Below are 13,840 nucleotides of genomic sequence, written 5' to 3'. Positions count from 1 at the left end.
ATTTTTATTTATTTACTTAAAAAGTGTGTTCACATCATGCAAATTTGAACGAACATATGAAAATAAAATAAAAAGTGCATCATTATTTGGCAAAGCTTTTGATTTTGGAAGTGTTAAAAACAAAATATTAATAATATTGTAGTTGAAATAACTTTGCCAATGCTTTCCTTGACGGTCTGTTTAAGAACACATTTAACTATTGTTTTGTCATCCTCTGTCTTTTCATGAGCAGATCTTTTTGAAATGACAACATGACCATGATTACAGTGTGGTCAGGTAAAGGTGATGTCTGCAGCGGTGTGCGCTAAATTACACCTTCGCTGGGATTGTTTTTGTGAAAGCATCTCCTTACAAAAACAATCGTGACCACAGAGGTGTTTTCAGTGCACTGACATGTTGCTAATTTACTGTTTGACAGCAAAACACTTCTACATGTGGTCTGAAGCGTATTATGATGAAATACATTTTTTAATACGCTTCCAATCGTTCAGTCGTGTTAGAAAGAGTGCTAACTTTGTCCAGGGGTTTCCATGATACATGCATAAGGTGCTAAAGATAATACAGACGGTTTAATATGGCCACAGATTCGATATCTTCCTCTCTCAAAGCCCCCGGTTGATTAAAACACATTTATTGTACTTCACTAATGTAAGCAGTGTCTGTAATGATGGATGGTTTTGTAGCCAGAAAACGAGAAAGGACTAGACACCGAACACCAGAGCTAGGATCTGAAAAGTAGACTAAAACTTCATTATTATGTTTATTATAAAGCGTGGGTGGGGGAAAAAATAATATTAAACAATCGTATTCCATTGGATGAAGTCGCACCCTTCGTTATTTCCCACTGGATATTTAGAGATACGCTTTATTTACAGCATGTTTACTTTGTGCGCTGCGATCCATCGCCGTCAAATGCTAATTCACTGTCAGCTTCAATCGAATAAATAAACACAAACGGCAAATTTAAACAAAGAAGCGAAAAACCAATCAACTGGCGGGTTTGATTCGGGACTGATTTGTCTATCGGCACCGCGATGCTTCAGTCTGAGCTCATATTGAATGTGTGTTTTATCACGGCTTCGCTTTAACCGCTGCACACTTCAAGTGTATTATCATGGCCTGTGGTTGTAACCTGATCGAGGCCAGTCCTCTGTGAACTCCAGGGTTCATCACTGAAGACTGCATCACATTCTTCTGCTGAAGTGATTTAAAAATTGTGGCATCAGAAATTTCACTCGCTTTTAACATGTTGGCAAATACTTGAAGTCGTCACCTATTTTATTTTCCCGCAATTATTTGCGGCACGGTGTTAGTACTACTGTTCCCACACCAGCATTTTTGTGGCTTGCAAGTCCTGCCTGGTTTTTCTTTCATAATGCAGTTTCAAGAACACTAAACCTCCTAGATCTGAAATGCATTGTTGAAATATGGAAAAGGCAAACGGTGGCTTTTATACTGCTTGGGCTGCACTGACAGAAATTTCCCGACTGTCGTTTAACAGCCATCAATTTGACAAAACAACGTAGAACTAATGACGTAAATGCATAAGTGCGATTTTTAATGCCTTCTAAAACCAATTGCATGCCCATACACTGTTTTTTAAAAGAGGTATTGCTAATTAAACGTGACGTATTTTGTGTTTTTGTCTTACTGTCTGTAATTAGTGGCCGTGAGCAGAGAATCATACGACATCTACGCCATGAGCTGTTTGTAATGTCAGTCCCTTTATTATGATGGGCTGTGTCATTGCTTTTTTGCCAGTGTATAAACTCACGTTACATTCACAAGCTGCTGTCACTTACATAAAAATTCAGAATTGCATCTTATAAATAAATTTCATTTTATCAGATATTAACATGTAAAACAGCTTTTTAGAATCGGAATAATATTTCACAATTTTAATGCTGACAATAAGAGACTAAAACACAGAAGAATTAAAAAACTTTAGAATAGTAGTGTGTGTAGCAGATTGTTTAAAGGTATGAATAGAGGTATAAATGCCATATTTTTAAAACATGGACCATGCTAATGCTTTGGTATTCTCTGAAGTTTCTTAATTTTTTTTTAGATACTTAATACACTGAAATACTTCCAAAGTACCATACTATTACCATGTGTACCATGAGATGAGCTGAATCTAACATCGCTGACTTTCTCTCTGAGTTTGAAGCAGGATTTTTTTCCCACAGTGTTCTTTCATTTATTTAAGAGCCATTGTGAAATAAATCTTCCCTGAAAGGGTCATATAATATCTGGGAGCAAAACACGATCATATTTTATATTCAGGAAAAAGTTGCTGATGGAAAAGCCATTTATGTGTCTTTGTGGGAGCGTAATGAGACTGAGTGAATGTAGCACTTTAATTTACTCCCAACAATTAGGTGAATGTCAGCCACTTACTGTAATTAAATACGGCATTAAGATTCAGAGTTGTCGGGAAGCGTCGAGTGGCATTCCCAGGCAATGCTTTCAGACGTCTAACCGCATTTACAGCGATCCACTACAGGACCTGGGTGAAACCAAGGGCCGTTGACTAGCAACCTGTAGGCATTGGTCTAATTCGGGCTTCTGTCTCCTGGGCTGCAGCCTGTATAAAAACCCCCTTTGCTTTCAAGGCCCCTCGAATGTTTTCGTAAACTTGGATGGAGACGAGTCGCATTGGAAGCAAACATCAGTAATGAGCTGGCACACAGACTCTCTGGTTAACCAGACTGTAATTTGGGGACTGAAAAGAACCTCTCATCACTATTGAGTATTTGTTTACCACGGTTTAACTCTAGTGTTTCTGCACAGAGCCTCTTTCTGAAAGACGCTTTAACTGTTGCTGTTCTGATCTGATCGTACTAGACGTGGAATGACCATGTAGTCAAATAGAGATGGCTTTTGCTGTCATTTTTCTGTCATTTTTTACAGGAAATGTCTGCAGTTACTGTACTTATGCCATCGCATAGGCTCTTTTCTGAGCCTATATTCTAAGGCAGCATTCTAACTGAGACGAAATATTTTAAGCGAGTGATTTAAGCAACTCTAGTGTATTTCGGTATCGAAGAAAGCACACTAGAAGTCTGGCATTAACATGTTGCTAAGCTAATGGCACGATACTCTAAGAGTTAAAAACAGGGCACACAAATATTTAGGAAAATAATTCAATTGGACAATTTGTTAAAACATTTGGGTTTTGAACGAATTAAAAGTATTCTCTACCTTTCAAATTAGATTTTTTAAAATGGTTTTTAAATTTTTGTTTATCAGCAAGGATGCATTAACTTGAACAAAATGAGTCAAAACATTTATAATGTTACAAGAGGTTATATATTTTAATATTTTAAGTAAATGCTTTTTCAAATTTTAATCAAAAATCAAAGGAATAAATCAAAATGTAAAATATATTTAAATAGAAAACTTTTAATTTAAATTAGCTAAAAAAAAAAAAAAAAAAAAATATATATATATATATATATATATATATATATATATATATATATATATATATATTTTTTTTTTTTTTTTTTTAGCCAAATTAAGGCAACATTGCATCTTTCCTTTATAGAGAAAAACAATAAACAGGCATCCGTGTCTATCTATGATGTCTTAAACTCGCTATGTTTTGGAACAGAATCAGTGAATTCGTTCTGATTCTTCAGTTTTAATAGTGTCTGTAACATGAAGGCAATATCAACAAACAAGAATGATTATATTTGACTCCTTGGCCTGATGGTGCATATTTTTAACGTTCTTTGTGTCCTTCCTAGCAGCTGACAGCAGTAAATTAAAGAACAATATGCTCTGGAAGCCTTTATTTACTTCATAATGAACTCCCTACCAAACAATGCCAGTAAGCCAACTGCAGTCTCGCCCATTGCATCTCGCAATACTTCTGGGAAAAGGCTCGGAACAATAGAGAGATTCCTGAATGTATGAAGCTGGCGTTTTGAAGTCGAAACAGAAAAAGTAGGTGCTATAGATGCTCTGTGTTCTTCTCGCTTGAGGTTTTTACGAATGCTGGACTGCTAGAGCGGTAATGATCGATGGCTTGATGTGCACAAAACAAAAATCAGAGAACCTTCTTATTAAAAGCATACATAGTTGATCTGCATGCTTTCTATAGAAATAACTTTTGAATTGATTGACGATGCATTCGAACTAGGACGAGACTCCAACCTTGTTTTGATATAAACGGAGAAACTCTTCACTCGTCGCCCATCAATATTTAAGCACCTTCAAATGATCTTATCCGAGAATTGTTCGTGCATTTACACGCTTCCTCTCGCATTAATTGTAGCGCATTTGCGATCATGTTTATTAATAAGAAGCTGTGAGAACGTCTGTTGTTGTCTTTGTCAGCAAAACACACTCTGAAGTCCACGGGAAGCTCTTTCAAACAAGAGCATCAAACTCCAGCGTTACTCCTCATTTTTCAGTGGAAAACAACTTCTTTGGAGATTCGCCTTTGGACGTCTAATGCATATTTAACAGTGAGGAGGAACGTTTTAATAGACAGTGTCAACCTCGGTGAGGGAGTCTTTCTGATTAATTTTACATAAGGTCTTGCCTTTATACTCCACTGAGTGGCTGTTATTTCCCCAAAGGATTCAGTGATATACCGAAACACCTTTACAAGTAGTTTTGTGCTCGCAGTGCACACACGAGACAATGAAACAGGAGCCGTGATGTCTAGTTGAGAAACTATAGCACCCTGCCGAATGCCGTCAGAGGATGAGTCAACAGCCGTTCCAATCAGAAAAACAGTGTTGTTGACAACACGCTCGGTTGTGGGGTTAATTCTTAATGACTGTTTTTCTCCTCTGAGCTTTAACCTGCCTCCCGTTTGGTGTCTCAGCTTCTCCCAAAATCATTCTTGGCCCATTTGTAGCACATTGATAATCGATTGATTTCATTTACGCTGCATGCATCCATTAAATTGGTGGATCTCAGACCTGTCTGTGCGAAAAAAACAGTGTGGAATGCAAATAATCGAATGCAGCGAACCATATAAGTGTGCACAAATTGGCTTATTTTGATTTAGCTCTACCTTTTTGTATGCTGATACTATAGAACATTATTAAAATGTAAATCATTTCTGCTTTTATGCATTTACAAAATGGTCATTTCAGAATTCAGCGATAAATAAAGGCACATGGAGCCAGAATTAATATCAATAACATTTGTCTTTGATTTTTTGTAGGATGAACTATTGTCGTCAGTGCTTGGTTTCCAATGTAAAATCTGGGTCCTGAAGCCAAACCATTTGAGAAGTACTTGATTAACCCACATGAATGATTTAGTTCTGATGACACATGGTGATTATGTTCTGGTCGGCGTGTTCTTATTTTCTACAGATTATAAGTAATGAAGTTTAATGAGAAAATAAGATACTTTGTATATTTTGAGGGTCCAGAGATTCCAGTGTTCCATGTTTAGTTTAAAAAGCAAGACTCACATGCAACGGATTGGCCAAGGATTGGCAGGAATTCCGGGCTTTCCTTCCTAGAAGCATTGCAAGATTTTATGGTTGAATTCCCAATTCTTCTCAAGATGTGCCACACAGTCTTAAGGTCTTCAGAAGGTCTTAAAAAGTTTTTGTTCAATCTTCCAAAATGTACAAAGCTTGAATCAGAAGTGCATTAATTGGCATTAAATGTTGCATGCACTGTTTTTGTTTTCCAATGCATATATGTAAATAATGTTAAATCAAGGTACATTAACTTGAGATGAAAATGTGAATTCTTGAAAATTAAGTAAATCTATGCTTAAAACAAGAACAAACATCTGTCAATGGGGAATGAAACCTAGTTTTCCTTTTTAATTAAGCTGTTTTTTTTTTTTTTTCTGAGGCCGCTGGTAAATGTTTTTTCGTTTTTTTGATCAGTATCACAGAAAACAAAACTTGCTAATTAATTTTGCTTTCAAGTAAATGTATGTTGATTTAAGAGTATTTAAACATTTGCACTGGAAAACATGACAGAAATACTGTCTACTCCCTAGACATTAACTTTAAGAGACTATTTTTGTGTTCTCTTCAATTTGTTCCTGGAATTGTCTTTACTTGGTCTTAAACAGATCTTAAATGTACCTGCAGAAACCCTGAGTAATATCTGTAAGCGCCGTGGATGTGGCTTAAAGACCTTGAAAATCTGTGAGATGACAAAGTGTTTCTTTTGTGGTTTCAAAACACTTGTAACCGAAGACGAGAACTGGATACTATAGAATCAAACCTCTGCGTGGCTCCCCGAGCGGATATCCGATACGCTCAGGTGTGTGTGCGTGGTGCTTGCTGTGGTCAGATGACCGTGCCAGTTAGAGAGGGCTATTTTGGCCTTTAAAGCTAATGTTTGGATTTCTGTGTGCGTTCTGCACGCTGCTCACACTCACACGCCGGCTTTCGTAATTAACCCTGATGCGTTCGCTGGCATGAGAGCGTGTGTGTGTTGATTGGCAGGCACATGAAGTCATTTCAGCCCTGTTTTTCGCCATCGCGCTCTCCTGTGGCATTAGTGTTGTTTGAATAATTCTCTGCTCTTTTGTGGACGTGTTTACATCAGTTAACTCGAATTTAAATCTGCAATCACAATATGTGTTTTTCCAGCATTTTTCGGCGCCAGAGACACTTTGTCTCCCAGCTCTTCCCTTATTGTTTACATATCAAAAATGTACATTTTTAGGGGGAAATAAAGCATTACAAGGGCCTGTTTGAAAACAGTCCATTTCCCCTGCGGTGAGCAGCGGAGACACAGTTGGAAAAGGAAGCCAAGGCTGAGGAGGAACGCCAATGCAGCGCGTCTAATGCAGAGTCTCATTCCGGGCATTTTTACATTCTGCTTTTCCTTATAGCCCTTGTGCGTATCGTATTCTACATATTTTAAAGTGATGTTCTGGCTTGAGAAAGGTCTGCATTCCTGTCGAGGTTAAATCAATGCGGCTGTGGGGAACAGGTAAAGCCTTGTTAAATGCAGTTGCTGGAATCACTTCATTACGGCAAAATCAAAACCGCCAACTTATCTGAACATTGACCCTTGAAACCGCCTGAGGCTTTGACTGCAGGGTCGCATGAGTTGCCTGATAAATTTAGCAATATTTCTTTTTGAAAGAAAAAGCTGCTTTGGATTTATACGGTGTGGTTTTTCTGTAGCAGGACTCGTCCTGTCTTTGCCAACTGCGACAGGAAAGCAAATAAGAAACCTAGGAGGCCTTTAACGTCAAAATATGCCAGTGTGTCTGCAAGCATGCTAGTGTTTCTGATGCGAACGTCGTTGTTGTTTAATATCACTTTGGTTTTATTGATTGGTATTCTGTGATGCCTCAGAATTAGCGGTGTGTTAGTCCTGCTAAAGTCGAATTTTGCTTGACCGCAAACTTAAACTTGTGCCAAAGAAAGCCAAGAAGCGGATTCGGCAGATATATTCAGGCTAAATATATATACAATGGAAATTTAAAAGTCTGAAACCACTGGCTTATTATTTAGACATGAAAATGTTGAAATGTGTGTAAATAAAAAATATTTAAGAAAGATTCGGTGCTATTTCTTGATGGTTACATTAGTGATGTTGATCATATTAATTTATTTTTGGGGGGGACACAATGTCTTAAATCGTGCTGGATTATATGGATCATCAGGTTTTGTCCATGCCAGCTCATCTTTTGATGTAAAATAGTTAAAAAAGTGTTGCTGTGGCTGTTGAAAAGCATGCTTTATTTGCCATTCCACAAATGAAGGCCTTAAAAAGGTCTTAAATCAGAGGAGAAAGACTTAAATTCATAAAGTGCAACTGCAAAAAAAATAAAAAATTAAATGTTTAATGTCTTTCTCCATATTTTAGTTTTCGTTTCCAGTGCAAATATCTAAACATCCTTAAATCAAGATACATTTACTAGACAAAGAAATGATGTCTTGTTTTCTGAGAAATTGAATAAAAATTAAGTGTTTATGCTTAAAACGATAACAAATATCTGTTGATGGAGAATGAAAACTTTGCGTTTTTGAATTAGGTCGATTTTTCTGAATCAACTGGCAGATTTGTACTTGTTTTAATCATGATCTCACTCTATTGGAAGTTGTATTTTTAACCTTTGAAGCACTGCTATTATAAGACATTTACTTTTAGAGACATACACCATACATTTTCTTCACTTGGTGTTAAATGCACCTGAACAAACCTTGTAAAGAAAGTGTTGTGTTAAATTAGAAGCACTTTTAGTAGTGCTCACCTCAGTTTTATTTATTATTATCACTTTAAATATATATCTGTAAAGTACTGTTCTCTAAATCAGAGATCTCTATACTTTTCATCGCTGAGATGGTCTCAGCTCGTGGTTTGAGGGGGCCATTCATTATCAAAGCTGTTTGACTTTATTCCAGCTCTGTAATCCTCCTCTTTAAATACACTTACATCAACCATTGGCTCCGTCCCTTGTACACAATCCGCTGCCTATGAATTCAGTATTTTCATGTGAATTTCCATCAGCGACTGCTTCAAATGGTGATATATCAGAGGCGCTGGCTTGGCTGGCTATGATTTAAAGATGGTTTGTGGCCACTCTGATGGTTTGTTGACTGGGTTTCCACGTTACAGAAGTCGGGTCTCTGCGTGTTATGCGACTATTTATTGTTTCCCACTTTTAATGTTATGTTTGGCCGACTGAGACCTCCATGGTTAAGTGTTTGATTATTTTCTAAGAAGCTCCCTCCAAGTTTGTATGAGACATCAATGCCCCTCTTTGTCATGTAGAGAAGCACATTGGATATGGTGTGTGGCGCATGATCGGTCGTCTTTGGTGTCCTGTCTAGCTGATTATGGAGTTTTGATTGCATTTGAAGTCTAATGAAATTTAGGTAATTTATTTTTAAATGCATTTTTGTAGTATTAAGATAATGCCCTATCATGCATTCTTTTAAAGAGCCAGGCAATGCTTCTTAAGTACTGCATAGAAATGCAATATAACACGAGCTGATAGTCAAGTTCTCCAGCATGATTTGGGATGTTTTAAAGCTTAACTAGAGTCAGATGTTCAGATTTACTCTTAGAAATGGTGCAGAATTTAAAATATTTATTTTTCATTGCACAATATGATGTTTTGCAAAGTTGAAAATCCTAAAACATAAACAAAATACCAGGACCTTTTGAGGTAAAGAAGCCAACACAGCTAAGATTTGTTCTCCTCTGGTTTCTCTGTTTGTTTTGAGCAGCTCCAGCAGAAATGAACTTCTGCATCCGTGTGTCTCGTATCACATTACAACCTCGTCCTCTGAGGAATCAAAGCTCAGTTTTCTTACCATTCACTCTGTAATCCGTCTAATTCTGTTTCCTTTCCTTGTTCTGTTGTTCATGTCTCGTTTTCCTGACTCACTGTCCTTTATCATTGATTCTGGTCTCTTGAAGCTGTCCGGTCGTGAGCGGGTAATTATAGATTTTGAGACCGATTATCGCACACTTTATGTTAGAGACAAACTCACGTTAAGGAAATGCACATGTCTGAGAGATGCAGTGATTTGGTTTTAACGTGTCGCACATGGCGTAAATTATTTCTGCTGCCAATACGACGTTATAAAAATGCGTAGATGTCCTTGATGTTGAAGCCAAGATAAATGCAAACTTTTTTTCCCTTCACAAATTAAGTTTTGATGATATAAAACAATGCAGCTAAGAAGCAAATAGCATTTCATTTGTCTCTCAATGCATAATATTAGTTTGACTGATTTTTACTATAAAATAATAGGGGATTTAAATTTCCCATTTTCAAAAACAAGTACTACGCCTGGCTATAGATATTGCATTTCAATAACTTTTTTTGAATAAGCTGGACGTCTCTGACTGCTCGTTCTCCGAGGTTTGGTTACCCAGGGCACGTTTTGTCTATTAATGTTGTTTCTCTAGCGTAAACGAGAGATGTGATTATCAATTAGCTGAATGAAGCCGCTCAATCCAGCCCAGGATATCAGCACTGGCTCTAAATGAGAAGCACATGTCACCTCTGAGCCCAACAACACGCTGCTAATTGATTAGTGACGCTCTTCGAGATTTGCCAAAGGATTGTTTAACATCTGTACGTGTTGCATGTGACGGCCGTTCATCACCTGAAGGAGTCTGAGCGTCATTAATAATATTTGTGTTTGTGTAAATGGGGAAATTAGACAAGATGTTTGTGCTGCTGCAATGCACTCTCATATTTCAGGCTCGCGTTCAGAGCAGCGTTGAGTTTTGACTGGTAATGTGAATCTAAATAACCACTGTTGGATGCATTTCAGCGTTCTAGTGTCTAGACCAGCACTTAGTGCAAGCATCATTATTAGAGTATCCCACTTTAAGTTAAGAGGGTTTATTCTCTTCCTGAACCCTGTTAACCCCGTTTAACTATGAACCCCATTCCAATCCAAATATATTATGCAATTATGAATTATTAACTTACAGGGAATCAAGAAATTAGATTAGTAGGTTAAGTTGTTAAGTACCTAAAAAAAGTTCCAGTCAATTGCCATTTTATTTATTTTTGCATGTTTTAAAAAGCATAAACTAATATGAATGCAAATATAGAGGAAAACTGAAGTGTTCGCATATTTAAGTGCTTTTTAGCTTATGTAGAATCAAGAACTGAAATTATTTTTGATGCTAAAACAGAAGCCTGTGATAGCGGACCTCAAAAATCTTTATAGACCACTTATTCAGGGTATTTTGTTAAAAATCTCCATTGAATTGGCATTTTATTCCTTTTGCATGCTCGAAAGCCTTGACTGTTCTGAAAAAAAAACAAGGAAGGAAACAAGGAAATTATTATTTTTTTTTTATCGTTTTTTTAACGTATAGATATTGAATGGTTTTTCAATTTTGATGCTAAAATAACAGTATGTTATTCGAATCAACATAATTTTTTAGACCCCTTCGTTTTGTTAATAATCTCTTTTCAGTTGGCATTTTCTTTTCTTTTGCATGTTTCAAAAAGCCTAACCTAAGCGGACAATTAAAGAGTTTGCATGTTAAAGTACTTTTAATTTACTGGGAATCAATAAGTGAAATGTTTTAACACTAGAACAACAGGATGTTATGTCGGACCTCAACAATAGTCCCCTTCTGCAGTGCATTTTGTTAAAAATCTCCTTTCATTTGGCATTTAATTTCCTTTTTCATGTTTGAAAAATCCCAGACTAAGATAAAAATAAAAATTAAAGGTTTTGAATGTTTGCTTGTTTGTGCTTTTTATCTTTATAGGGAATCAAGAAATTAAATGCCATCAATTTTGATGCTAGAAAAACATCTTTCTAGTGCCACTTTGTGCTTTTAATCAATGCAAGACACTTGAAATGGATGTTTCCTTATTTTGAAGTTGTGTAATGAAGGCATACATTTCCTAAATTAGAATTAGAATATAATAGCATAAAGTGGTTTATTCTAATGCTTTCGTGGCATGTGAGGTGTAACGCGCCTCTGCAGCCTCGGGTTTTTGAGACGCCACCTCGAACGCCTTGATGTGCATCGACATTGATGACAAAACCATGAAGCTCACGACGTCTGGCTCCGACTCAATATCCTGCCTCCATGCGTTTGTCTAGAAGGGCCTCTGATTATGTCGGCATGAGAAACTTGATGAGGAAAATACTGTAAGTACAGTCTGTGATCGCTCTGTCAACAGTGTTTTGTATTTGTATTTCCATACGTGCCGTGTGATAAGATGGAGATTTGTTTGGCTTTTACATGTTAGTATATTTTGAATAGCTGAGGTATTCAAATAGGTTTTGCATAGATTGTGTTTTACATGTGGCTTTTTTTGTGTGCTGCATAATGCCGGACTCAATTTTCACCGCCGGATGTCAGACCTAAAGACTTTGTTAAAAAGCTCAGTTTAATTTCCTTTTGGATGTTTGAAAAAGCCTAAACTAAGCTGAACGCAAATAAAAAGCGTGCATGTTTGTTAAAGCGCTTTTCATTCATAAGAATAAATACAAGCTCTTTAGTTAACCATTTATCAATTAGAATTAACCAGTGCAAGTCCTGCACTATTGCAAGCTTTCCACATCTTGTTCTAATGTAGCTCTGTAAATCGAAGCGGAGTGAATGTTTATACATCCAGGAGGGTTTTTCTCTGTTTGTCCCGCATATGCGTTTTCAGCTTACACCAAACAAGTCAGCATCTCGCATGCACGCACGCAAACCCAAACTTTTACCGTGCGCGTGCGCCGTCGCTTATCGACACGCTCGACTTCTGTGTGACCCGCCGCTGAACCGCAGTGAAATGAAAATAATTTTTCACAGCACTCACCCCAGAAAAAGTTCTGCTGACACGGAGCCACCGAGCTGAAAAGACTGTTAGACGCCATAGCCACACGTGGATCTCCTCTGGAGGTCGTGGTGACCCTTGAAGTCCTAAACTGGGAGCACAAATCATATCAAGGCATCAGAACGCAAACATACGGCCGCATGCTTCCCAGAGCGTTGAGGCACAGATATCAACGGCATATATGAGTGTGGTTAGAGCGTACTTACTGACTTGTTGGGTCTCTGTGACTGGGGTTGACCCACTCTGATTAACCATTTACGCCCCAGTGGCTCCCTCCTGTCGTCTTGGGGAAATCTCGTGCACCGCACTTGTGGTTCTGTGGTTGTTTGTGAGGGGAATGAGACATTCTCGCAATCCAAAAACGTGTAAGCTTTAAAACACACTTTTTTTCCCCTCCTGATGGGCTGTTACTGGAGAGGCTGGGTCATGTGTTCGGTGACATCAGAGCAGCCGAGAGGGTTCAGCCCTCTTGTCAGTGGTCCTGCGTTTCCTACTCACATCCAGCGGGATGCAACCTCAACTCCTGTCAGTCCGAAAGGAAGGGGCTGGGATTTTCGTCAGCTACGCTTCTGTCCTTCTCAGCCTCTCTCCGTGTCCCGGTCTCATTCCTGATCTAAGTAACTCTGCCGTTTAGGCTCCAGGTGTGTCTCCACGTAAGATGCATAATCGGCTCTTTGAGAAATGACAGTCGCTGTGTTGGCTCTTGGATCACGTCTGGCTCTCGATGGGTTTAACGAGCACATTAGGGTCCGTGATTCATCCGTCTGCTTTGCGCGCCTCACAGGTTTGGAGTTTGGCACACGGTCAGAGCGCACGCCTCAGGTGTTTGTGTAAGCGCGGAAAAACATGTGCTCTCTCTCTCTCTCTCTCTTTCTCTTTCTCTCTCTCTCTCTCTCTCCTGTTTCGGGGTCATGTAAGGTGCTGCACTGAATTTTGTGTGTGTTCATGTGACTTTAAAACCAAAGTGACACTTCCTAGTATCTAGACCACCACTTAAGTTAAAGGAGGGGCTGAGCCACAGAGCAGAGTATCAGTTGAGAGTCAACTCTTTTGATTTGGAGGAAGTATGCACCTTAGAACAGCCTAGCAACCACTCAGAACAGACATCCTGGCAACATTAGGGCAGCTTATCAACCATTCAGGACTGATTAGGGACCACTCAGAACAGCCTAGAAACTATTCAGGACCAGAGCATCATAGTAGCCATTAAGAAAACCCCAACAACCACTTAGAACACCCTAGCAACCATTCAACTATACCTAGCAACCACTTTGAACACCCTAGCAACCACTCAACTCTACCTAGCAATCACTTAGAACACCCTAGCAACCGCTCAAAACAGTGTAGAAACCACTCAGAACAGCCTAGGAACTATTGAGAACATCAGAGTCAAGAAAACATCAGAAAAGCCCAACAACCACTTATAACACCCTAGCAACCACTCAAATCTGCCTAGCAACCACTTAGAGCACCATAGACACCCCTCAGAACTTCCTAGCAACCACTTATTAAACCATAGCAATCACTCAGATCAGCTTTGCAAACACTTAGAACATCCTAGCGACCACTCAGA

The 13,840-nt window shown here is 38.4% G+C and overlaps 1 protein-coding gene across 1 annotated transcript in view; it reads right to left on the bottom strand.

Moving 5' to 3' along the window:
- Window positions 1-12,887, bottom strand: part of LOC113117801 (runt-related transcription factor 2) — a 63,411-nt gene extending 50,524 nt beyond the window's left edge. Inside the window, exons 1-2 of the mRNA XM_026286724.1 lie at window positions 12,474-12,887; window positions 12,250-12,358 (exon numbers count right to left, since the gene is read on the bottom strand). Of these exons, the coding sequence (XP_026142509.1) occupies window positions 12,250-12,307 (58 nt within the window). The 5' untranslated portion in view covers window positions 12,308-12,358; window positions 12,474-12,887. The remainder of the gene's footprint in view (window positions 1-12,249; window positions 12,359-12,473) is intronic.
- Window positions 12,888-13,840: the final 953 nt, after the last annotated feature.

Source organism: Carassius auratus, chromosome 17 (genome assembly GCF_003368295.1).
Source record: "Carassius auratus strain Wakin chromosome 17, ASM336829v1, whole genome shotgun sequence".
In the NCBI taxonomy this organism is placed as follows: domain Eukaryota; kingdom Metazoa; phylum Chordata; class Actinopteri; order Cypriniformes; family Cyprinidae; genus Carassius; species Carassius auratus.
Note: the sequence above shows the minus strand (reverse complement) of the source record. Positions and strands in the feature narration are given on the sequence as shown.